The sequence below is a fragment of the Taeniopygia guttata genome, chromosome 2 (genome assembly GCF_048771995.1).
Source record: "Taeniopygia guttata chromosome 2, bTaeGut7.mat, whole genome shotgun sequence".
NCBI lineage: Eukaryota > Metazoa > Chordata > Aves > Passeriformes > Estrildidae > Taeniopygia > Taeniopygia guttata.
The window spans coordinates 146,500,072-146,527,163 of record NC_133026.1 but is presented as its reverse complement, the minus strand read 5'-3'; the positions used below and the strand labels follow the sequence as shown (position 1 = coordinate 146,527,163).

The following is a 27,092-nucleotide window of genomic DNA, read 5'->3' as shown; positions in this document are numbered from 1 at the left end:
AATGACCCTTAGTACAAATGAACCAAAGTCCACACACACAGGCTGATTGTCCAGCAGCAGTGTTACCCTGGTATAATTTATGTGTGATAGTTTGGTATTTCAGACTTGTATAATCTTTCTTGGCTGTGAAAAACGGATGGGATGTGCATATCAAATGTGTTCATAATATTTCTCACACAGGAATAAATGGTCAGAAGATGCAAGGCACAACAGGAGGAAAAGAGACTTTGTGTCTAGCTGAAATTCTAGGAAGGATAGACATGGCCAGGATATGTCTTCTCAGACAGAAGTTTGGCCAGAACATGGGGATTTGCATGAAAACCTGCACCAGAATTTGAATAGGCATTTTCAGGGTTGTATTATCTCGGCTCTTGTAGCATGCTGAGGTATTGGTCTATTATTGATAGGGAGAGATAGAGATTGACTACAGGATCCATAGAACTGCTCTGAAGTTAGCACCATCTGGTTTTTGTTTGTGTTTGCCTGCACTGTTTGTGTCCAAGCAAAAGGAAACGGCGTCTTTAATAATTCACTGTGCATGAGACTGCTGCCTCCCTTTGTCTCCCAGTTTGATCTTCAGAGAATGGTGATTTACTGTGATTCCCGGCACGCCGAGCTGGAGACCTGCTGTGACATTCCCTCTGGACCAGTAAGCTGCTTTTTGTCATTTATTCATTTTCACATGAACACTCTTCGCTGAAATCTATTACATAAATCAGGGAATATGTGGCAGTGTGGGATTATAATTTTGTTTAATAAAGGTGATTGAAATCTCACTGTGTAATTGGCAGTGTAGCAGCACCAGAGGAGGACCACTACAGAGGGATGAGTATGAGGAATTTGAAGTTCCCAAGTTCCTCTTTCCTTGTCAAACTGTCAGGGGAAACAAAACCCTGAAGTGATGATAGAACAACAGAAATGCAGCATGAAATATTCAACATGTTTCCCACTGGTTTTATTTGAAAACAGCTAAAAAGAGTGCCAGTTGCAGCTTATTTTCTTGTGCCCAACTCTCACTGAAACTTCTACCCTCCTTTCACTCTTCTCTCTTCAGTCTTGGTTAAAGAGGTTTATTGTTCATTTTGCCACATTTTCCCCTATTGCTTGGATGAATGGCTTTTGTGGGATTTCATTCCTCGTGATGACACATTTGGCTGTGTGTTACACACAGGATTTGTCTAAACTGGGTGGAAGGGGAAGCTTTCCAGCATCAAAGGCTTTGTCCTGACCTTGGTTGTTTGGGTGCAGTGCCAGGTCACGGTCCTGACGGAAGCACCTCCCCTGGAAGTGAGGCCCACTGTTGGCAGTGAGCAGGTTGGACACCTCAAGATTTTCAACTGCTCCTGTCCTCCTGGACAAAAGGTGAGTGTTGAGATGAGTGTGTTTCATTGGGATGTCTATAGAGGTAAAGGAGGTTTCTCCTGGTGTTTTCTCTTTACCTAATTCAGTGATTCTGGTCATACTGGTAGTCCTGATAATAACATTGAAAACAAAGTGATTATTCTTATCCAGCTCAGTTATGTGTATCATTCTTCAAATAAAATAAAACAGATTATGAAGGTAAATGTGGCCACATTGAAAAAAAAATATCTTGGCTTTTGAAAGCAATGTGCTTGCTTTCTCTGTCTCTGACTGGGACTTCTGAGAAACCAGCTTCGTTGTCATTGCTCCTGAGGGCATGTCAGCTTTATTATCTTCTCTGCTTGAACCTGAAAATGTTTTTGTTTTCCTCCTGTCCTCTTAAGATCAGGCCCCTTGCTTGAATCTAAAATGAGAAGATCAGTTTGATTAATCATGTCTTTTTTGTCTTAGGGGGAGAGAGGTCCACTTGGCTTTGAAGGTCCCAAAGGTCAAAAGGTCAGTAATATGCATTAGTTCATTTGGTTAATAAAAACAGCAACAGTGAAACAATTTCAGACTAAATTGAGGATTTGAAGATTTTGAAAAATTAGAGTCAATTTAGTATGTGATTAAGTTCAAACCGTTTTGGATGAGCCTGGGACTGCTGAGGTTTTTGGTGATCTTTATCTTTTTTACGCTTGCATTTAGGCTTCTCTTTTGCTGCTTTACCTCATTCTTAGAGTAAATGTGTTGCAAAATCCTTTCTTGCAGCTTCTAAACTGGCATTTTTGCAAGTTACATTCACTAGGTCATGCACAGCTTCCATGGGAGGTCACCTGGAAACAGGTGCTGCTGCTATGCTGTGCCTTTCTCAGCAGTAATGCATGTGCATAGTTTAGGTAGCAGCCTTCCAGTCACACTTCAGAAAGTTTCTTGAGACTAGGGATAAAGGATCAGTCTCAATCTGTAATCCTTAGCAAGACTGTCTGAGTCATGGTGTTAAATATAGGCCATTTCCCTCAGTACTCTTCTTCCTAGATAAAAGGGTAGAAGGGTGATTGTGATGTCTGCTTCAAGTTTCAAAGTGCAGCCTTTATATTATCCTGCCTGTTCTGGAAGATTTTTGATATACATGTGTGTGCATTCAGCATAAACACATTTTCCTTCTGTGCCTCGTTACAGATAGAGCTGTGAGGCAATACACTTAGAGGGAGCACTTGTACAGGAAGAAAACAGAGAGTCACAACATGGCTGGAGAGGTGAAAGTTGGTGGTGTTGGTGGTTCCCAGTTTTACTGCCTGTGAAAAGATGTCTGGGGGAAAAGTTATATTCAAAACTATTTCCATCTGAATCACTTCTTCAAACTGAGTCACCGAATTTATACCTGTTTGGTGAATAACTGAGTTGCACCCCACAAAAGTCACTCATTTATTATGAAAGACTGTGGGTGGGGAAAGGAATAATCTCTGGGTTTTGGAGGGTCAAACATCTTCAGAGATGTGCTGTCTTTTGGCAAAGCTTGGGCTGCTGTCTGCAGAAAGAAGTTTTGGAGATAAGAATATGCCTTTGGAGGCTGGGATGAAAGAACATGGGCTCATTACTGCTCAAATGTGCCTGTGCAGACAAAGATTCCTTATGCCTCCATGTATATATAAATAGGAGCTTTCTATTTGAATCCATGACAGCTTAAATAGTGATGGGCTATTTTAAGGAATGGCAAAGCCATGACTGTTGTGAGGAGGTTGCAGAAAAGACAATGGTGATAATGATAAAAGGGCCCTGCAGGAGGATCCCGCTGTCTTCCCCAGCTTTGCCAAGGTCTGTGTGCTGGTGAGGGTGTCTCTGAGTGCCACTCGGGTCAGTACTGGGGTGCAGGACACACTGGTGGAAGACAGAGTGGTTCTACAAGCACAGCATCAGCAGGTTTTCTGGGACAGACCCCAAAAGGACTGCCCCACTCCTGCAGACATGAGTGACTTTTCCCTGGCTGTACTGGTTTGAGACTTGTACACAGATAAGGCAGGACTGTGTCACAGTCTCAAGGACATGGGAATGAGGCCATTTAAATATGGGATCTGACAACAATTTAGTATAAATGTGCTGATTTGAGACAGATGATTAAGCTTCTATATCTGCTAAATAAGGTGAGTAGTAGGTTTTTTCTTCCAGCTTGCAAAGATGTGATTCAATAACCTATACCACTCTTGAGAGCAGTTTTTACATTGGTATTGCTGAGGACCAGCTTGTCACAGTCCTTGCTCTATGTTCAAGAATGAATTTTAGCTCTCCTCTCCTCTCCCTGCAACATTACTGAGCTACCCAGGCTAAAATCCTGCCCTTGGCAAGGAATTCAATTCTTACTTGCAGCTTGCCAACATTGCCACCTGGTATTTATTAAAGAAAGATGAAGATAATGTGATTCTGATCTTCTCTCAGCTTTCAAAGGCAGGGAGAAACAGGAGAGCTTGCAGTTATCAGAAAAGTGGAAAAAATTTCTGGGAGATGAACACCTCTGCCTCAATGACCCATGCTGCCAAAGTGAGGGTAATGCATGGAGACACAGTTGATGTGTTTTGAAATGAGATATGGTAAAGGATCGTATTGGGAAACAGCTAGGCAGGAAATAGCTGTGGCAGAACTGGCTAATATGTCTGAGGCTGGGTCCTATTGATAAATTTTAGATGCTAATGACAGCCCAGCCTGATTTATTTTCCTTCCACAGTCTCTCTGCAGGCTGTGTTGTTTGCAGGCAGCCAGGATGGCTGGTTGGGGCACTGGGCTGATGATCAACAGTCTTCTTCTCCCAGCACTGCTGTTGGTCCAAGTGTAGACAAAATCCTTGCCCTGTGAGATGTGTTTTTGTCCACAAAGAAATAACAAGTCTTATCTGCCATTGTGAAGTTTGTGAAGTCCAGTATATTAGACAAGCTCTAGCAGGATGTATCTTTTCCTCCAAATTAGAAAGGCTTTATACTTTCAGTGACTTAAAAGAGATGGTCACCTAAACAATCTGTGAATTTTACCACAGCCTTCTTAATTGACCATGACATAATTTTTGTATATATGCTACTTGCTCTGTGAGTTTTCTTTCTTTCAGGGAACAACAAAACAGAAAGGTTAAAGAAAGAAACTTTCATATTTCCTGTGCTTTCAAAAGCATTTTTTCACCTGGGGAAAAGAAAGGATGATCCTGGCAAATGTTTTCAGTTCCTGGTGCTGCTAAGCACATTTTTTTTGAGGGGGCATAGATCAGGATAAATTCGATAGAGACACAGAATTAAATCCCGCTGTGGTCCATGTGGGGAGATGTGGGGAGAGCAGGGGTCATCAGACTTATTGATGCTGTGGTACTGGAGGGTCCTGCTCCAGGTCTGAGACTTTTTCTGCTTGATGTTAAGTCTGTACTGAAGTCCCAGTGCACAAATAGGTGAGCACATTGCATTTGTAAGTGAGATATGGGGTGCTCAGCACAGCACGTTTCTGGTTTGTACATTTTGGGTGAGCATCAGGAAAGAGCCAGGCAGTGTGTGTGGGCAGAGCCCTCTGCTCCCCAGCAGCTCCCAGTGCTAGAGGAATTGAAGGAACTGGTGGCAATACAGCAAATAGCCTTAAACTAGTCCAAGTAGTGGATAAATCCTCCACTGGTCTCCTTCCTCTAGTTTTGAGAGTGCAGAGCAGTGTGTGAAAATGATTTACGGGTATTTTTTCTACACTTGCTGAGTTTGGCACCACTTTAAGTTCTGCATCTGATAAATATTTATGAAATTTTGGATCTTCTTTGATTCTTTATCCCTTTGTCCTTTTTAGGAGAAAAGTGAAGAAAAAGTTTTGCTTGGTTTTTGATTGACTATTTTTCTCTTTTCCTCCCTATGTATATCCTTCTTCAGTTGTAACTTTTTCAACCATCATAAATTCTTTCTTTCCAATTGTCTCTTTTCTATGTTACTTTCCCTCTCTCCCATTAGAACAAGCAGAAAGAATGACTGTGTGTGCTGCACACTTGTGGGAGGGAAGAGAAAGGTTAGCTGATTCCGAAAATTTAGTGTGACTTAGAACAAGGCATTTGGATCACAAAAAACCCAAAAAACCCCCTCTAAAATCTTAACAATATTTTCAGATTATTTTTTGCACATTTTAGGCATGTACCCTCTAGGTCTTCTGCAAAGCACCTTTGCAAGTATTTTCTCTCTTATTAAAAAATAAGATCTTTTGAAGTACTTCACAGGAGAAAACTCTGTCTTGCCAGTGCACTCCAAAGGCTTCTACCTTTATTTTCACATGAAAAATAGAATAGAAAATCAATCTGAAAACTTGGATGTTCAAGACATGCAATTAGGTACACCCAGTCCTTAGGGCAGGAGCTGAAATCTTGGCTGTAGAGACTGGTGGCACCAAAAGTGACCATTATTTCAGACCCTTGTTGCATCACTTTCGTTCTATGTCTCAGAAAAAAATGAATTAGCTATGTGATATTAACACATTTTCTATTTCAAGGGAGAAAGAGGCATCCCAGGGCTTCCTGGACTCCGAGGAGAAAAAGGAGAGTCGGTAAGTAAGAAGTACCCAATGATTTTGCTAGAGGAGATGAAAATGAAGGTAGTTGTTTTCTCCTTCATGGTGAGAACCTGCTCACAGCATTGTATGCCCTGGTCAAAGCTGTTCCCTCTGCTGGACCTGAATCCCAGGAAGAGCCTCATCCTCCTGGCACTCACTGGCCTCTCTTGGAGAGGAGGTTTCATCCCTGGGTACAGCTGATAACTGACTTAATATTGACCTTATAATTAAATATGTAACTTGGATGCACTTGATTACCACAGCTGCACATCTGCTGGGGGACAATATGAAGCAACTGAACAAAAAGAAGATGCAAATCTCTCTCGACTTTTTATATTCAGATGACCAAGACACAGCCTCCTCCAGCTGTAATTAATGCAAATGCCAGGCTGAGATTTTAGGCAGTAAAATCTTTAACCCTATGTAAAATTCATTCCAGTAACTGTTGTTGGCAACTTTGCTTTTGGAAATGTAACATCATGCTCTTCAATGAATAAAAAATAAGATGTTTTTCTGGCTGCAGTAGGAGATTTTGGGATACGTTTTTAGTTTAATTTGTCACTGAATTATTATCAAGGAATTGTGCCCAATGAAAATTGCTTTCCCTATAGTAGTTTTGAAGTGGCTTGTATGTCTAAATATAAAGAGAGCTAGATCTTGGATGCATAACAAGGAAAACATGAAATATGTATTTGTAGTGTTGTTTGATATCCTTGTGTTAAAATTTACATTTTCCCCTCTTTTTTTTTTCTTTATTTTTTTTTTCTTCTTTTCATTTCTAGGGCAAAGCCTATGGCATAGGAGAAAAAGGAGAAAAGGTAAGACCTAATCCTTCATTGGTCCAACAAATGAGTTGCTTGCTGTTGCCTGCTGTTCAGAGGTTGCTTTTGGAGTGCATAGGATACAAAAGATGTGACACAGCTGGATCTTTGTGGGGATGGGAACCTTTATGCTTCCTTCTGCAGACAAGCTTTTGAGTGCTCATTGCTTTCTTCCCTTCATGTTCTTTGAGTTTCTTTTTGCATTGACCATGGAAAATCTGATCAAATTGAAATCATAATCTTTGCTTTGTGTAAGCAGCAGTGAGTTCGTGGAGGATAATGCACTAAAGAAATTGGCCGGAAGGGTGAAAAACAGAAGGAAAGCATAATTTTGAGTTTATTGAATTTTTCAACAGGATTAAATTTGGTTTATGAGAAGTCTGTCATAGTCTTTCTTCCAATTGAATCTTTTCATTAATAAACAGAATGAAAAAAGCTGGAATATATTTTTACTTCAAGTATTAGGCAGGACAGAGTAGTAATACTTGGAGGTTAAAACTGAGGATATGGAATAACCACTGAAATTTTCTGTGTTATCTATCTTGGAAAACTCATTTGTGATCAACAGTGGGAAACAAGTAGCAGGACTGCTACTTTGCATTTTAAAAAGATGGTGATTTCAAGGCAATTCTGGCTACAAACTTTCCATTCTGCACAAAAAAAATGAATCTGTTTGTCTAGACTTCAGAAAATTAGCTCTTTTTGTCTGTAGCTCCATACCACACCTGGTTGAGGGCATTTTCCTTAAGATCAAAATGAAATTTCAGGTTGCAAGGGACAATGGAAGAAGATTGACAGGATAGGAAATTAACATATTAAGGAAGAAGTCAATGTTCATATTGAAAATGAGATTAAGAATCTGTTGAGATTTTTTCAGGGAATCTGTGGCTACTCAGTTGCTCAGAGAATTTCAAACAATATTGGATTGTGATTGGAAAGGAAGAATGCTGCACTAGAGAGAACGTGGCATTTATGCCCATTGCAGCTTCTCATTTGCTCTTTCTATGGTTATGATATATTGATTGTATATAGTGGTAATTCATCATGTGAAATTACAATTGAAATGCCGGTTGCTCATGGCAGGAAATTTTATTGAGCCAGGCTAGAAACATGGGGGCCATAAAAAACACATCTCTGCATTCATTTTCCTGCAGTCCTCCCACTGACAGACACTATTTAGCCTTTGAGATTCAGGATTCAGCCTTTGGAAACCAGCTTGTGTTTGGCAGGTGGTGAGGGCCAGCAGTTTGGTAGGAAACATGATGCTTATGGTATTAGTTGTGTTGTAGTTGAAACAAGTTCTTGTTTTCTTATGTTTTGAACTCTGCAGAAAAATGTCAGAAAATATAATTCCATCTGTATTATTTTCATGTATAGACAAATAGGTTTGCAGGTCTGGAAGGGCGAAAGTAGAGAGATGTCACAGTACGTGCAGAACTTCTTCAGCTGGAGTAGCCAAACAGCACTGAGTGCCCAAAGAAATGGCTTGGAGGATGCTGAGTTTATGGTCAGTTTGTTGTGTTCATTTGGTACCTCTGCCAGCTGAGGCAGCTTGTTCTCATCTATGCAGGAGGGTTTATGGGACCCAGGGTGTTTGTGCCCCATGTGCACCCAGGCTCAGTGTCAGTGCTGCTCCTGATGCAGGGCAAAGATTTATCAGATGTATGTTGCTGGCTTGATTAAAAAGAGCTTCAGGATACAGAATCATAAAATCATAGACTATCTAAGGTTGGAAGAAATCCATATGGATCATCTAATTCAACTCTCTGGTCCTTCCAGGACTACTTAAACTAAACTGTGTAACTAAGAGCACAATCCAGATGCTTCTTGAGCTCTGACAGATTTGGTGCTGTCACCATGTCCCTGCACAGTCTGTTCCAGTGCCCAAGAAATAGCCAAAACCACAGGGAGAAGGGCTGCAAGTGCCTGCAATGCCAGTTACCATCAAAGTAGAATAACCTGTGAAATTAAAACCTTCCCAGAGAGGAGAACACCTGGAAAGAGAGGATTCACATGTCTCTGTTTGCCTGCTGTGCTGCAATGGCTGCACGAGCAGGAATCCTTGTTTCTCACTTTGGTTTTGACAGCTTTGTTTCCATGATTTTTATGGGGATGAGCCAGTGCTGGAAAGCTGGATCAGAGATGCTGGACTTTACTAACAGCTGCAATCTGTGGGGTTGTTGCCATGCATGTGCTATGCAATCCTTTAAAAGGACGAGGCTCACCTCCTAAATGTCTATGGAAAAAAGTGGTCTCACCTTTGAAAAGACTGAGATGACAAGATTAAAATCACTGCCTTGTTATAGTCTTGCTCTCCAACTGTGCCAGTTCCAAACACCTGTCAGACCATGCTATTGCCAAGCACTGTTTGTATGGCATTTATGTGAATTCTGAGGCATTTGTCAGAGGGAAAATCCTGTGCTTTTCCTGAAGGACAGGAGAGGTAATGGCCTTGCTTCTCCAGGTCATCACCTTGGTTATATCACCAAGTTAAAACCAAAAGGATGCTTGTATTAGCATATATAACATGTCAAGCACATCATTAGTTGTAAACCCCAATACGATAGCAGCTGTGGCTAAAAACCTAATTCATGTTGGCATGAAGACTTGTGTAACTTTTAAACCCAGGGAACCCCCTGTGATGGTTCAAGAAGCAGCCTGGCATGTTCTGCCAGGCCTAAATAGCTCAGAATGATGGAGCATGCTTTTTATGTACAGAAACATGCACATGCAGCCAAGTTATTGTGCAAAGATATAAAAAGGAAAAAAAAGAAAGAAAATATCATAATGCATCAATAGGTGCCCTTGTAAACCACTCTCAAGTGGATTTCCTGGAGAGGTGGGATTCACCCATTGCTGCTCTGTATTGGATCTTAAACTACCATTGTTGACTGTCATCTTTCAGCACATGGAGTTCTTAATCCCTTTCACATTAGATGTATGCTGTCATGTTTTTGCTCATAAATCTGTGTCCCTTTACTGTGTGTTCATTCACTTTTGCAAATATTCTGTTGATGAGCTGATGATTATCCGTGGGTAAATATCCAATTCTGTAACATCATCACCATGAAAGGGAATGCTTTAGCTTTACTCTGGAGGTTATTCAAGTGGCTATCTGCTAAACCAGATGTGATCCTGGAAGGGTTATAACTCACATCTCAAATCTCTATTGATTCAAGGGGAGCAGGGGCAGGAGGAGCAGCTGGAGAGCATTTCTGAGGATGATTCAAGCAAAAGGGGGTTTCAATAACTAGATCAAAGTCAGAGAATTCATGTCTGACAAGGGAGGTTCTGTAGAGCATGAGGTCTGCATTCCTGGGGCACAGCCATCCACATCACGAGCCAGCCCTTCTAATGCATCCCTGCAAAATTAACTGAGAGGCTCTCAAAAACTTCAGCCTTTGTCTTGCAAAGTACTGAGCATTATGCAATGGTGCTGAGACACCCTTCCAGAATCCCAAAGGCCAAGAGCTGTGAAAAGGTTCTGCAGGCTGGAAGGTGCTTGGAAATATGATGACTTTAGGGGAATAAGACTCAAATCTGTCAAACTTTGAGTGGTATGGAGATATTAGTGGGAAAATATTTTTCACACTTTCTTTTATTGTAAAACTGAAGGGGAAGCAAACGAAGCTACCTGATAGCAAGTTTAAAATGAACAAAATGAATTTACTTTCCATCCAGCAGGTCTTGAAACACCTCTTTGCAGACTGTTCTGGAGGTTAAAATTTTGTGTTTGAAACAGTGCATATGAGTTAATTAGAGAGAAACATCTGTAAACCTCTTATGAGTACAAAGACATTCTCTGCTTCAGGATGTCAGTGGAGCTCTGCAAAATGTGATTGGTGACAGAAGGACAGAAGGTTTGAGAAGTCTCCCATGAGGAAAACTGAGGCAGATGGGCTAGGAGCTCACTGCACCTTTGTCTTGACTCCTGGTAGCTGTTCTTAGACTTTGTACAACTCTTGAATATTCCTAACACCTTCGTGGCCCAGAAAGGGACAGAAATTTCCATAGTTTGTTCAGGGCTTAGACCAACACTATTCACACCTGTTGAAGAAGAGTAGGAAGCATGAAAAAGGTGTCATGAAACAAGTGGACCAAGGGATCACTATTATGATTTTTCCACAGGAAACCAATTAATCAGAGGAAAAAACTCTAACCACGAGCACCCATCTTTTGCAGAGCTGGTGGATGAAGGTTTCCTTATGTTTTGCACTGGGACTTCCCTCGCTAATGAGTTTCCAAGAGTATTCAGGCTTTCCTTTTGTGCTTTATCTGTTTTCCTTCATGCTAATAATTACACAGACAGCAATGAATATGAGAAACAACTTTAGTAGATAAAGTCTATATTCTCCCAGCATTTTTTTTTTCATGGTAATGACTCTGATAAAAACACAGAAGGATTATTATAGTATTTCTGAGGAGAATAAAATCTCTGAAGTGGTTTGGCTTATTAGAGCTGCAGTGACTGCAAGGCCAAGCATAGAAAAGAAAAGCAGGCAGATAGTTCAGGCTCTGGGCTAGACTGTAGGACATCCAGACTTGGACCTTGGCTCTAATGACCTTGAGCAAAGCAGCTAGCCTTTGTTCCCCTAAAATTAAGCTGAAGAGCCTCTTTCCCTCCTGTCTGTATATCTTGCCCACTAGATCCTTCTAACACTGGCTTTGCTTCCCCTTCCCTTCTCTTCCAAATTGGAGCTATTGTCATTTTTAGGGCTTCTGAAGAAGCTGTGGAAATCTGCTCGATTAGGTACAGTGTCTCCACACACAGCCCTGTGCTTTGTCTGCCCTGAGGCAGCTGAATATACCAAAAGCCTGACCTGAAAGCCCTGTTGCTTTTTTACCCCTGTGCTGTGTTGCCAGCAGGACTTACCAAATTAGCACGAGCACTTTGCCTTTAGATCAGGGCTGGCCAGCATCCAGCAACTTGGGACACAAAAAATTGAATGCAGTTCTGCCTGCAAAAAGTGCTGCAGGCTGGTTCAATGGAGAAAGAAAGCTTTCATCTGTGTATTTTTAAGGAATGCATTTTGGGATCAGGAGGATGGTGTGTGTGATTTGCTGGCAGGTAAAGCTCACACTGGCAGGTAAGGCTCAGGCTGGCAATGAAATTTTAGACCCAAGGGCTAGAGGTGAGAGCTTGAAAACAGCTTCAGTACAAAGGAAGGGAAGCAACCAGCTTGAACTTTAATAGCAGGATGCGTTGTCTGAGCTCTTAAATGATGTGAGGCCTAAGCTTACATGAACAAAAAAATAGTCCTAAATCCTGCAACTTCCAAATAAAGCTGATTATCACTTCAAGAGATATGTGTCCTTTTCATTGCTGAAATGGTGAGCCCAGCGCAGAGAAGATGCTCCAGTGAGGTTACACACCTTGCTTGGGATGCTGTGGTGTTCAGGTAGTGTCACCAAGTCCCCAAACTCACAAATGCCACCCAGTTTACACAGGACTGGAGAGCTGAAGCCTTTCCCCAGAGAGGCTAAGGCAGAAGCGGGCAGCAGGAGCCTTGGTGCATCAGCATCCATGCTGGCTCCTTCAGTGAGCACTTCTTGACAGTAACAAAATGGGAAAACATCTCCAAGTTTAGAAATAATATTGAGTTGAAATTTGAAGACAAAACAAAACCCCAGTGCCCTGTCTCTGATGTTCCTTGGAGACAGTGGCTATGGAAACGTTGCCTCCTCAAGGTTGCGTTCTCATGTTCTTAGTGCTCAGGTCTTCTTGCTTTATTGCAGAATAAAATGTAATGTGGGCAAAAGTGACCTGGTAATGCAAAGTGAAAGCACAACCTGCAGGAGTTTTTATATATATATGTTTTGGGTTTGTTTTTGGTTTGGTTTTTCTTTTTTTTAATTTCGCGCTGGAACTGTTCTTTGGCTCAGGAAGTATTCTTAGCTACTGAGTGCTGGTGAAGAGCACTTAACCTCTCAATCCAGCACTTAAACATCTGTAAAATCATACCTCATCTACTTCATAAGGCTGTCTGTCATGCAGTTCACTGAAGTTGTTAATATCTGTGATTTCTTCTCAAAATCCTCCTGTTAAAAGGTGAGTTCCAGTAATGTTACTATCTGCCTTACTCAGTGTGTTCTGAATCCTCTTGTGTATGTGGCCAGTTTTGGTCTGCATGCTGAGTATTTTTGTGTCCCCTTAACTGTAGTTAAAGCACATTCTGCAGAGCTAAATAACCATGGTTTGATGGAGTTCTTTTTCTTAACCATAATTAGAAGGTTTTAGATAAATTCTGTGGGTTTATGTGACCCAGAATAACAGCTGCAGATTGCAATAAACAACTCAAAGTCAACTCACATACTTATTGTGATTGTGACAGCTTAATTCTCAGCAGTGTAAGAGTGCTAGGAACTTGGTTCCCTTTTTTTTTTTTCCCTTATATAAACTTAGAAAACATGTATTTTTTTTTCAGCATTGCCCCCTGGCTGGCAGGTACATTGCTGGTATGCAATGACATCTACTGGCAGCCAGAAGTTTGCAAAGTCTCCAGCACTTGTTTCTTTAGAGGATTTCTCTGCCAAGATCCACTGGCAGTGACAAGAGGAAGCTTGTGAGAGAGATTTGCCAGCTCCATGTTTCTTCCAAAAATAAACTGGGGGGGAGGCGGGAAAAAAAACAGATTGTCTTGATTCTGCAATTGATAAATCTTGTTGGAATGCAGGATGCTCCTGAGGTTGATATTGTAGTGGATAGGTATGGATTATCTGCCTGTTAGGTGGGAATAAAACAGCTTTCCCAGCAGTCTGGAGCACACCCTCTGAAGTGCAGCTCTAAGCCTAATGAATCACAGAGAGCTGAAGCATTACACAAAGCAAGTTGCTATCACTGGTCCTTCAAAAGTGTCCTAAGCATTCCCTGCCCTTCTCCCTGCTGGTTAATCTCTCTTTGCAGATGGGTTTTCCCCTTTCCACTGATCAAAGCTCTTGCTGGGCTGTTCTTGGTTTTGTGATGGCTGAGAAGGTGCAGGTGCCTTGTTCATGGGTCCCCTGAAGGGGCAGGTAAGGGCAGCTGAGACAGGGCAGCACTGGATTTTGTGCTGTCCTTGACTTGCCCAGGTGCAACTCTGGACACCTTTAATTTCCTGTTCGGGGTCTCTCACCCTTTTTCTTGAGCACTACCTTGAGATTTTGTGTCTCCCAAAGGCCACAAGGCCTTCTGTCTCTGGCATTGGCAGGAAGATGGTGTTTTGGGTCTCAGACCCTGCTGAGTAATAAATGTACTTATAGTACCAAGTGCCAGATGAGGAAAATACGAGGTTTTTTCATGACCAAAGTTGGCTTTCCTGCTGAAGCAGTGTGTGGACCCGTAGTGGTTGTTATTCCAAGGATATCTGATACATTTGGTATTGGGAGTAGGTTTGGGCCTCTGGAGACTGGGGTTTTTTCTTTTCTTGTCACTGGCTCCAAAGATCTTGATCAGAGCTTTTCCCCTTCCTGTACCTCAGTGTCCAAGTAAAATGGGAAGAAGGATCATGACCTTCGTCATAACCTCTGCGATGAAGAAGATCTAGGGAGCAGCACCTCTTCAAAAAGAAATAGCATAAAATCATAAAATAGTTTGGGTTGGAAGGGACTTTAAATATCATCTAACTCCAGTTCCTGTGTCTGGCTGGATCAAAGAGATTTATACCTTTGGCAAAGACTTGGCTGAGCAGCCTCAGGTGTGTTTGGCAGTGAACAGCAGTGCATCACTGCAAGTTATAAGTAGGTGGTGATAAGACTTTAGGCAGAGATTCTCTTCAGTTTGGGTGTGACATTTAAAGAGGTGTGGAGAGATGTTGCTCTTGCAAAGAGCAATGAGAAGAATGATCAGTGATTTGGCAAATTTACTTAGGGAGATTATTTAAAGGAAGAGACTTTTCAAGGAGGAGAGGAATCATGGAGTAGATGATGCAGTTAATCCTGAGGAAAAGCTTTGTACATATTTCAGGGAAGCGCCAGAAGACAGACCAAGGGCTGAATGTGGAATATCAGTAGCAGAAGATGGTTAAGAGCAGATTAACATGAGAGTTTGGAGTGCTCTGACACATTACTTCTCTGCCCTAATGAGCTCTTCTTGGAGCTACAGAAATTGTTGAGTGGTATGTGGAGATCTGAAGGAACAGAAACTTCCCAGAAACAGAGGAAATGGATTTTATAGATTATTCTTGCAAGGAAAAGTATCAACCAGTATGTGTCAAATCATCCACAAGACCAGAACCATTTTCTAGGTACTTTTTATACATAAAAGGACTTTAATTTATCAATGCCATGATACATGACTGGAATATTTTTCTGTTTCAATTAACACTTCCCTCTGGTACTTTGCAAGCTGTTTGTCTGGTCCTGAGTAAAGTCAGGTTCTGGCAAGGAGCATCAACTTGTGCTTCAAGGCAAAGAAGTTTCTGGAGCAGAGTTATGTTTTTCATATTTCTAGGTTTCTAGGAAATGTGTCTTTAATTGAAGACCCTCTTGCCCCAACCATGCAAACAAGAAAAAAATGAACTTTTGGGATCTGTTAGACTTCTGCAAACCCAACTCATAATCCAGTATATTTGTCAGGTGCAGTGGGATTCCCTGTAATCCCTATAATCCCCTGTGCAGTGGGATTATAGTACTGATTGTTTCCAATTATATTTTACCTCCTACTCATTATGTTCAATCATAAATAGGTCTGTAAACTCTTGACTATTTCTTAATTTGAACGTTTCAGCAATTGTTTGAGCAACTCTAGCTGTTGAACATGAGAATTTCAAACAGAAGAGCTCCCTCTTGTACTCCCCTGTGCTCTCTGCTGCAGAGGTGCTTTCTTTAGTTACATTCTCCACTTGGCTCAGCCTGGGTTGGACATGAAGCAGAAGTTCAGGAGTTGTCAGGGGTGTCTGACTACCCCAGTCTCTCAGCAATCACCTACTTAGGGAGTGAAGCAGTGTTGTGGTAGGGAGGCAGATAATAGGAAGATGATGGACAGGATTCTAGGAACCAGTGACAACTTTGAAATCTTTAGGATGTTTCTGTTATTCTGAACTTAATGCTGACCTTGATGACTGTAGAGCTGTGCCACATGAGTGAGCTGTGATGCATTTTGTCCCCTGCAGTACCAAGCTTATAGGTGACCATGTGTCAAATTAGCTACAACCCAGATGCCACTTATCTATTTTAATGAAAATTTGGAGTATCAGGTTTATTGAGAGAAAGATATCTGTTGGAATGTCTGAAAAAATGGGGCACCTGCTCTCTTCAGAAGAATGATGATCATAAAATGGAGGGTTAGAAGGACCTTTCCTGGTCTCATGGTGGGTTTCATGACATTCTTTATGAGATTCAAGGGTTTAGAGAGCTTTTGAAAATTAATATCTCCTGAGAAAGTACCTTTTGGGGACAATTGAATTCTATTTAGTGGGTTAAATAAAATCTTTCATATGTTTGAAATACAAAAAATGCCAGTAGTTATCATTTAAACAGTTGTTTGCACTGGGCTGGATTTCCTGGTATTCCTGCAGAACCTGTGACTTCTACTGACCCCTGTGTATCATGTCCACATTACCATTCTGTTTATTAAATCAGAATATAATACAAAGACACAGAAGAGAAGAGAAGATTTTGTTAATTTCTTTCTTCTTTACTGCAGCAAAGTCTAAGTTGCAACGAATGTCTTATTTTATGTGGAAGCAGATTAGTCCAGCTTTGGTGTAAATTTTGCCAAGATATTAACAGGGATTTAGGATTATTAAGAAAATAGAATCCTGCATCTGGGGACTGGAGAATGGCAGTCATTTGTGCTGCCTGTCTGGTCAGCTGCTTTTGAAAATGGAATCAGGTGACGTATATCCACTCAGCTCTACCTCTCAGTTGATCTGCAGCTCATCCCTGGCGTTTAATGAAACCCTGGGCTTTGCCCTGCCTCTCTAAGAAAAAAGCCCCAAAAAACTCCACCTCAAAATTTGCAGTAAATTTCAATAAAATATTTATGTTATTGGTTTGTTCCCTTGAATGGAGAAACCCTGAAAAGAAAGATATTGCATTCTTCCAGACTGTGAGGTCTCTTGGAAATGTTCTAAGACATTTGAAGACCTGAAGACCTCACTCAGCATCTCTTCTGTTCCCCCACTTCATGTGGCTCATCAAACACTGCTAACAACTCAGTGTGTAACCATGGATCAGCAGTAGGATAGCTACCCATCATCTCCTCATTTATTCTTCATGAACATCAGTCTGCCAAGTTAGATGCAGGACAAAGAGCCAGGAGAAATAATACATTTATGGTTAAGGCACTTCTCGGGGTCTGTGTGTTGAGGTGACACCGAGGATGTAAAAGTCCTTCTTTCCCAGCCCGCGCAGCCAGAGGAGGAGTCTGAAATGTGTAGGGTGGCTTCTCAAGGTTGTTTATTTTTTCTTATCTATAACATTCTTTCTCTGACCTGCTGAGCTCTGTCTAGCAAGCCGTCCATGGCATTCTGTCTGCCCTCTAGGGAGGTGTTTACATTTTATACCAAAACCTACATGTACTATGTTTACAATAATGTGCCAATATCTATAATTTATGTTGGACAGTGTGTCTCTACCTTAAACCAACAGAAAAGTGTCACCATCACACCAAGACATGGAGGACAAGAAGAAGGAGAAGAAGGTTAGGACATGCCCAAATCCCTCCATATAGTCCTCTTGAACCCCATTCTAAAAAGCCCCAAAATTCTACTTTTTTACCCTGTATTAATTCAACTACCATACTACTCAAACTCTTGTGGCTTGCAATTCCTTATACAAAGTTGGCAGTTTTTTTCATGGGCTAAAATTGAAGCCACAGATGTTTTTGACTTCATGCCAAGGTCTCCGAGCCCCCTGCCAGGGTCTCAAAACAGCCAGGACAGCCAAAGGAATATCCTGGTTTCCCACAGCACTGACCTGGATCATGGGAAATCTCTCTTTGCCCCAGACTCTGGGACCTTTTCTCTGTCCTCTGCTTTGTTGTACCTCCGACTGATCACCTTCGACTGTCGTGAGCTAACAGAAATATTACAGTTGCTGTCACCCTGTTCTCTTTTCACAGGGATGCTGTGAAGTTAATTAACAAAGGAGAGAGGGGGATGTTAATGCTGGAGTGCCACCACTCCACAGTTCAATTTGACTTCTGTTTCAATTTCAACTTGCCCAGTTGTTCTGTTTCCCTTCAAATCTTGCTATTTTGTCTCCTACTTTGGCTCTAGACACCCTAGTTTGTGCAGCTGCCAACATGCTGAGTGTGTGATTCATGGGGTTCTGCTTGGCAGATTTTTTGCAGGTCTTCCATTGACATTTTGTGACAGGGTTTGAAATTTTAGTTTCATACCAGGATTAGAAAAGTGGCACTTTTGTGTGAGATGTAGACCAGTTTGGAAAATAAATAAAATGTATGGAATTGACCTTAGAATGATCTGTCTTCTGTTGTCTGGTCTGTATGCTGAAGGAAGGGAACAGTGATTTATTTGAATTTGACAGGCAAATGAGAATCTGACCCTGTGTTTTGGAATGACTTTTCCCCTTTTTTTTTTTTTTTTTTTTTTTTTTGTTGTTTAGCTTGCTCGATTTTCATTAACACAGGCCGCAACCCAGAGTTGCAAATAAAATATGTCATTATGGGCCACAGCTGTTCTCAAGTTAGAAGAAATATTTGTAAACTTGGCAGCTGCTTGAGGAGCTGCAAATGGAGTAAAGAAAACCATTTAAATTTGAGTGGATTGCTTAAAAACATTACTGAGGAATTTTTCCTTTATGTGCTTCTGATGTCTCTCTAGTATCAGGTAATACTGAATTGTTTTATCTCTACATCTCTCCTTATACTTGCAGATTCCTTCCTTCTCTGTTTTAAGTCTCTTCAGAAAAATATTTGCTATGAGGCTGGATATGGCAAAATCTGTGAACTAGTTTTTCCCACTCTGATGAAATAAATAATCTAGCAATTAAAGTTATTTTTTCTGTAATTTCATCATTCTCTCCACTCAGACATAGCAGGATCTACATGGGATGTTGTACTGATTTTTGGCTAGGGTGGAGTTAATTTTCTTCATGGTGGCTGCTATGGGGCTGTGTTTTGGATTTGTATTGATAATACAGAGATGTTTTTGTTATTGCTGAGCAGGGCCCACGCAGAGCCAAGGCCTTTTCTGTTATTCATACGGCCACGTTGGGTCGGAAATTGGGGGTGCAGGGGAGGTTGGGAAGAGACACAGCCAGGACAGGTGACCCAAACTGACCAGAGGGATATTCCAGACCACACAACATCATGCTCAGTGTATAAAGTGAGGGCAGGAAGGAGCAAGGGGGGGCCTTTGCAGTGATGGTGTTTGTCTTCCAAGTAACCATCACCTGTGGTGGGGCCCTGCTCTCCTGGAGATGGCAGAACACCAGCCTGCCCATGGGAAGCAGGGAATTTTCCCCTTGCTTGGATTTGGTTATGTGCTTGGCTTTTGCTTTCCCCACTAAACTGTCTTGATCTCCACCCATGAATTTTCCAGCTTTTAACCTTCTGATTCTCTCTCCGATCCCACTGGTGGGGGAGTGAAAGAGTGGCTGCGTGGGGATTGGCTGCAGGCTAGGGTTAAACCACGGCAAATGTGGACATAATTTGGTCACTGACCCTAAACATAAGGTATTCTGTAAACTGGAGGGTAGTGGGGCTCACTGTAACCGAAGTGAGGCAAATTTTTGCGTGACCCAAAACAAATTAAGGTACATGTGCATAAAGTGAGTATGGAGGGATCACTAACCTGGAGCTGGCATGGTCTGTGGTAAATCCTGGTGTACCAGGAAGACATCATTCCTCAAATATAGAAATGGAATAATTCTGCTGATGTACACAAACTAACAAAGGAACCTCTCTGGGTGTGTCTGTCCTTACCCAGATAACCTTTTTTTTTTTTTTTTTTTTGCTGAAGCCAAAAGGAGTATTTTTATTCTTCATCACCCCAATATTCTGTCTGCAGCAGCTGAGAATTGCCTGTGCTTTGAAGTTCCTCATGATGTGGCATTTCCTTTGGTCCATTGAGTCTGGACCACCCATGTGCCCATGTGAGCCCTGCTCTGAGAGTCCCTGGAAGAGCAGAAACAGTGGTTACCCCTTGCTTTGTATCCACTGTGGGAATCTGAATGCTTCCATTTAAAAACAAATACAAAGAAATTCAAAATTCTATTCTTTTTACTGAATTCTGGTTAAATCTTTTGTTTTCAGTATGGCTCAGAAAATCTTCTTAATTATCTTTCTTGCAGAATTGTTATCAATTCTTTGAGGAATGAAGGATGGAGTTTTCAGAGTGACTCTTCTAGTGCTGTATCCTCAGAGCTCGCAGTTTTTAATTTTTTAAGAACTTCCTAAGCCAAGCTTATTTGTTACTGCAAATGCTGTATCTGTTACTGCAAAATACCTCAGAGGTACCATTACCTGCACATTCAAGTTTTTTTCCACAAAACTATTGACAAAAAAAGCAAAAGGCCACCCCATCTAAAGTGTAAAATTACTCCAGAAAATATAAGCTAAACCTAAGGGAAGATGCCTTAGAAGCTATAATGAGTTCCCTTCTTTATCAGTAGCCTCTTCTTCTTTTGCTGGTGCATTTCCAAAGTCCTTGTTATCTTCCTATTGTGGTCCTGGTGCTTCTCCAGAAAAGAACAGCCTTTGAATTTCATATATTCATAAAATAGATGGGTGACAATAGGATTGCATGGCATAAACAGCTACCTGTGTTTTACATGTCACCACCTGATTCCCATTTGTTAACGCTGGGAATGCAGCCAATCTGTGGGAATACAGGATTATTTTAATTGCTCTCAGTGGCACAACCAGGTTTGGCCTTTGCGTGCAAAGAATCTGATGGACTTTTGTTCCCCAGGGCTCAATGCCAGCTGCCAGAGCCTACCTGTGTGCTTCATCCCAGAGCATTTGCAGACATTGTCTGCCTGGCAGTTATTCCACTGCCCTGACCTCTCTGCCTCTGCTCTTTCTTTTCCATATTTACACAATGCTTGCAATTTTAAATGCTCAAGCAAGTGGAACAGACTGCCCAGGAAAGTTAAGGAATCACAGTCCCTGGAAGTGTTGAAAAAACATGCAGATGTGGTTTAGTGGTAGACTTGGCCATGCTGGGCAAATGGTTGGACTCGACCTGGGAGGTCTTTTCTGCCCTCAATGATTCTACTGGCAGTCAGCAGAAGGGGCAGAAGTAGGAGCTCTTCCCACTCTGTAGCATTTCCAGTGGTGATTCTCCAGGGGACGTTAAACCTGTCTCTAGAGTCTAGGTTCTGTGCAATTTTCTCCTTGGAGAAAAACTGGAAAAGCTGATGGATACTCTCCTGTCCTGCATGAATATTTCTGTGAGCACTGTGCTTCAAATTTATTGACTGCTCCTAGGATTAATTTGTTCAGCTTTGCCAAGCAGTTGCTATTTCATGGCAGGAAATAAAAAGCAAGAGAAGAAACTAATTAAGTGGACCTTATGCAAACTCCTTTTGCTTTGCATAGGAAAGACACTAATTTTTATCCTACCTGTGTGACACACTTTGCCATGAACAGCAGTTCCTTCAAGTTACATTGACTTCTTAGAGCAAATCATTTCCTCAAAAATCACATTTGCTATTTGATGGGGTTTCTATCTCATTAGAGAGCCATTCCAATAGAGCAGAGCTGATTTTTACCACCAGCTGCATTGCAAATTCTGGAGTGCTTCGTGAAGGTTCAGTTAGCAAGAAATGTGATTTTAAAGCCTTTAATTCGCATCTACAGGACTGATACTCTTCAGATACTATCTTTTGTTTACCTTTAAGTGCCAAATACACCTATAAATAAATAAGGCTGGATTTTGACACTGTCTATTGTCAAAATAGGGAACCTTGCCCTAGGAATACATCCATCTAAGTCTGCTAGATTAGATTTATGGAAAAAAAAAAAAAAAGTCAGAAAAAAGATTTCATGTGGTAGAATTTTGCCTGAATTAGTCTACATATTTAAGTAGTCCTTATGTGTATGCAGACAACTTGGAAATGTATGCATCAACTTCTTAGCCAATTTAATGCTCTTGCAAAAGGATTTTTCTATGCTAGTGAGTTTTTACAAGCAGATGGGGAAAAAGCTCCCAGTCTTTTGTCCTAATGAGAGTATCTAGAGGGGAAAAAAAATCCTACATTTGAATTTTTCCAAAATTTTCCATGTCAATTTGCATGCCATTTATTTCAATTAAAAAAAAAAAAAAGCCATGGCATTGGGAACTTGACATTGTAGTAAGTTTGCCACGCCAAACTTCAAGTTCTTTTGCCTTGGAATATGGAAACAGGAGGGTTTCTCAGGGAAGTTCTGCTATGCTTCAAATACTTTTTTTTAAAAAAGGTAGGTCTTCAATCTTTTTCTTAGAAAACTGCTGTTTCTGGATGATAATTACAAAAAGGAAGGGAAGGAATGCATTGGAATGGAAAAGTGAACCTGTTCAAATATGGGCAAGTTAAAGGTGACTGAGCACAGCATTATTACAGTGAAGGTGAAAAGTTGGACTAAGTTGATGGACTCAGAGATGGCAACTGTACTGTATAAAGTGGACAGATATACCACAGAATCATATGGCATTTGATATGATATGGCATTTGATATGAGGTATTTTTTCCATTGGTGTTGTAGGGTGAAGAAGGCTTTCCTGGCTTTCCTGGACTGAAAGGGGACAAAGGAGAAAAAGTAAGTCCAATTCTTTATTAATTATACTCTAAAAAGTTTAAGAGTTTATAAAGCTGTTGTGGAAGTCTAATGAAAATTGACCCTACTCTAAGCTTTTTGTTTTACCTCTGTATTATATTTTTTTTGCATTTTGTGTAAGCAAGGTGCTCAGAAAAGGAGATTGTGATGTTGCACTGTATATCATCAAGTGCAGCCTAAAGTTTTTAAGCCTATTGATGATGCCCAGCCACATTTGACAAATGTGTGGAGAGCTCAAAGGCATAAGCTTTGACTAAACTTTGTAAAACTCCAAAATACATAAATGTAATAGAACAGGAACTCAGTGCTAATGCACACAGAAACACTACAGTCTTTTCAGTATGAGACATGGAAAGACAAAGATTACTATACCTTTACTTGCACTGAACATAAATAACTTTTGGACTGTGGTGGCCTTTAGCTGCTTAATGTGTCATTATCTTAAAAAAACCCAAAAATTAAATCCAGTACTGAGCTAATTCTGTTGACTAGTATATACTTTGGACACATTTGTTGGAAATCCCATAATCAAATCCTCATTTGCAGGAGGAATTTTAGGAAATTAAACTTTTTCCACCTCTTATGAAATAGAAAATGTTCCAGATCACAAGATGCCCCTCCATGTAAGACACAACAAATCTGCCCTGTACAATCACAGCCTACAGTGGCAGCTTGCAGCACTCTGTCTGTTTCTCACTTGAGCCTTTTTTTATAACACACCTAAGACAACTGCACTACCTAAAACTGCTGCACTGCCTAGAAGTCAATCACTAAGCCAGTTCTTCACTCTGTGTTGATTTGTCTGTTGTTTGTTCCACTCTCCATTTGTTCTTTAAATTGCCGGCAGCAAACTTGCCTTTTCTCCACATTTGCTGCTGTTCCTGTTAGCTGGGGAGCTACCAATCTCATCATACTTAGTTCCATTCATCCTGGTGCATAGGAAGATTTTAAATGGTAAAATTTTGAATTTAAGTGGTATTTGGTTTCCTGTTTCTTTGTTTTCTACACCTTTGCATATTCACAGCTTTGGGACTCGTTTCCCAGTGGCCAGGGTCATTCCTAAGGACTGCCTGAGTATATCAAGGCTTTTTTTCTGTTTGCTTTTAGGCTTACTACTTATAGCTTTGCCTAGAGGCTTCTGAGCTTTCCCCGAATGCTGTAAAATCAAGGAGGAAAAATGAATTAAAAATGCAATTTTTGAGACAATGAAATAGTGAAGAGAGAAGCTAAGAGAAGATTATATTATAATATTAAGATGACTCAGTTGTTATGTGTCTAATTAGCTCCAGAGCTTTTATATTAATTTATTCTTAAATGAGTTAAGTCGACTAGAGTGCCTAGTTCCTCATTAGCAGCTCATCAATCATCCCTAGTGTATTAATGTCAGCAGCAGCTCCTTCAGGAACTGTAAATAATAAATGTTTGTGTTGAAATGTTTCTCCTCATTTCTTATTCTTCTCTAGATGTGCTGCTCGTGTCACTGCATTTGCAGTGGATGTTAATGCTGTGTGATGATAACTCTGTTGTTGTTACAGGGTTCCCTGGGCTCACCTGGCCCCCCTGGGAGGGATGGAGCAAAAGGAGAAGCTGTAAGCCTTTTTGTTCCTCCCATGTAATCCTTCTTTTCAGTGTGAGGCAGGCAGTGGGCATCAATCTGTCTTGAGTGGAACATGTCTGGGGGATTTGTGTGGCTGTTTTGGGAACAGCAGAAACAAATGGCAGGAGGTTAATAGTCCCAAAACTCTCCCTCACATGTTTGCAGCCAAGGCAGCTGTCCTATGGATTAACCATTGCTGGAGGCTCCAGGGCAGCTCTATTATCATTCATTAAGGAGGGAGAGGGAGCAGCCTGTGGTTTGGGACCTGCTGGTAAATAGCTGCAGCTGCAGAGCCTGGCTACTTGTTTTATGGCTGGCAAGGAGTCCTTGGCTAGCAGAGTCAGCAAAGGTGCAAGGCACCATGCTGCTTTCCACAGAAGCCATGGGCTGGAGAATTTGGAATCTTGGTCACAGAAGAAAAGACCTCAAGTCCTCTTGTGCACTGATAAAAACTAAGAGAAGAGGAGGAGGGCATGGTTAATTCAAGGAAGGATGCAATGTACCAAATAATGCCTGTAAGAGGAGTACAGTTGAAACACAAAACCACAAATATGTTTTTCAGTATCTCAAAGAAGTGTGTTTTAGAACCTTACATCCTTTCCCCTGCTTGATCACCATCCCTTAGAAATGTCTTCAACCTGATGTTGAACCTTCACTATGCCATTCACTGTCCCTTTGTGGCAGTCACTTGGTGGCAACTGAAGGAGCTTGGGAAAGGATTCTCTGGAAGGCAGGTATACACAAAAGGAGTGACACACAGCAAAAAAGTTATTTTCCTTACATCCTGTTCCTTTCCTCCATGATTGTCATACTTTGGAAAAACTGTGACAATTTTTCAATATTGCTTCCAGAACTGATGCAACTTCATCACATCACACATGGCATGGGATTGGACAGTGTTGTACTTGCAGAATTCCTTATGTGTTTATACACTGCAAGGTGACAATTCAAGAACAAATGCATTATCCTCACTCCAAGGAATCCATCTTTGTATGCTGTAATCAGTGCAAGCTGTTCACAACTTGGGGAACTCATTTTTTACTACTTGGTTGTGTTTTGAGAGTAGATGAAGAGCTGCTTCAGTTTTCATTCTATTTCTGCTTTATTTTTGTGAGGAAAACACATTGTAAACTTTCAGATCTCTGTATAATGACACTCTGGACTGTTAGTATTTCTAACTGCATGTACTGACTGGTTTGAGCTATCCTAACATTTATATATAACAGATTTGTGTTTACCAGTGATATTTCTGTTACTTGCAGGGTGAACCAGGACAGCCAGGAGCATTTGGACTGCCTGGGCCAGCAGGTCCAAAGGTAAACTTTCCATTTCTTCTTTACATGGGCAGGCATATATTTTCACTGATTTTCTATGCTTACATGGCTTGAATTGCTCCTTGTTGATGACATTTGATATTCTCACTGGTGAATGAAGAAACTCAAAATGCTCATTTCCATCAGGGGTCTGCTAAGGTATCAGCAATTAAGCAGAGTGGTAAGAAGGAAAAATAACTTTTGCTCAATCAACAGCGTAGCTGGAGAAGGTGAAGAAAACATGTTTTGAGGCACATAAGCCTTGTGTCATGTCTTCTGTAGCTTTCCCAACTTTCACTAAGATGCTGATAAGAATTATTTCCCCTACTCTATGACTTGAAAAATAGATCACGTAGAGATTCTATCCTGAATGTTTCTGCCTAGTTTGGGAGCTTCAGTTTTGCACCAGTGAACAGTGCCTGGATGATCCAGAACGTGAGCCAGTGCTTATATTACTGGGTTTGCTTCGAACAAGGTGCTTCTGAATCCAGATCTGGTGGCACTTAGCTGAGCATCAGAAATGCACATTTTGAAGCAGCAATTCTTTAACCTCCTTTCAAAGTCTCAGCTCTCCTTGCCTTGTTCCCTGTTTATCGAGGGGATAAATACCCCTCAGATAGTTTCAGCCTTGTTGTTATAACACAAAAAGTAGATGGTGACAAATGTGTTTTTAGGGGTATCACTCACAGCAATTTCAGCTCATCCTGTGAAAGGTGCTGCAAGGACAACAATTTAATTGCCTGAATTAACTTCATTCAGTTCTCTTCCTGTAAAAGCCAGAACCTTGGAATATCTCATCTTTCTGGAAAAGCCATTTCTATTCACTAAATCTCGCACTGAGTTCACTGATGCCATTATCCTCAGATAGGAGTTAAGTACCTCAGCACCTTTCCTGGTGTAGCCTTGGCTGTCCCTTGGCTCTGTCTGAGAGGACTTGATGAAGCAGGTCATATACAGGTCCTCTGTGTTCCTCAGCTATGCAGAGACCTGTCTCCAAAATGTCCCTGTGTTTTTGCACAGAGGGAAATGCACCCTCTCCCAAATTCCCATCAGGAGAGTATCAGAACTCATGAGGAGTTTGTAGATTAGCAGAAATACTTGACAGCCATCCCAAGAGTCTCTGTGGAATTCATATTGGCTTCAGCAGGGGATAAATGACACATGCAAAGCAGGGCTGCTCTGAGCTCAGAGGAGGCACACTGAATATTTTGCCCTTTGTAAGATTTGGATCTTGATGAAATGAACTGAATTTACCACTCAAATGCTTTTTATCGGCATCTCTCCTATCAAGTAAATAAATACATATTTTATTTCTGTCCTGCATGTCTCATGTAGTGGAGTTACAAACCAGCAGGCTGTATGATGTTCTTTGTGGTATGAACTTCCTCACACTTGCTTTGCAAAGCTTTTACAAACCAAGCTAAACTGAGCCACCTGCATCTTCCTCAAGGTGGACTTGATCCTGCTCCAGATTTCCCACTGGGTTTTTCAGGAACATGCAGTTCAGCCAGTTAATGAGGCAATGCAGAATAGAAGAGCTCAGATCTATGGGCTGGGCAGGAGAGGTGCTGGTGGGGCCAGACCTAAGGACATCTGACTGGACAGTGCCAGGTGCTCCCAGGGAAAACATGAGCTTGGCCAACCCCAACCCCTCACAGTGCCTAAATATAAAATTATTTTGTGTTTTCACAGCAATGGCTGTGTGCAGCGTCCTTGAGCTGGATTCTGGCCTGAGCTATTTTGAGAAATAACCCTGAGTTGCT

At 41.2% G+C, this 27,092-nt stretch overlaps 1 protein-coding gene across 1 annotated transcript in view; it reads left to right on the top strand.

Annotated features, from left to right (window-relative positions):
• COL22A1 (collagen type XXII alpha 1 chain) overlaps window positions 1-27,092 on the top strand; it is a 192,740-nt gene that overhangs the window by 64,369 nt on the left and 101,279 nt on the right. Inside the window, exons 7-14 of the mRNA XM_072925037.1 lie at window positions 569-649; window positions 1,249-1,362; window positions 1,813-1,857; window positions 5,836-5,889; window positions 6,678-6,713; window positions 22,348-22,401; window positions 23,955-24,008; window positions 25,279-25,332. Of these exons, the coding sequence (XP_072781138.1) occupies window positions 569-649; window positions 1,249-1,362; window positions 1,813-1,857; window positions 5,836-5,889; window positions 6,678-6,713; window positions 22,348-22,401; window positions 23,955-24,008; window positions 25,279-25,332 (492 nt within the window). The remainder of the gene's footprint in view (window positions 1-568; window positions 650-1,248; window positions 1,363-1,812; window positions 1,858-5,835; window positions 5,890-6,677; window positions 6,714-22,347; window positions 22,402-23,954; window positions 24,009-25,278; window positions 25,333-27,092) is intronic.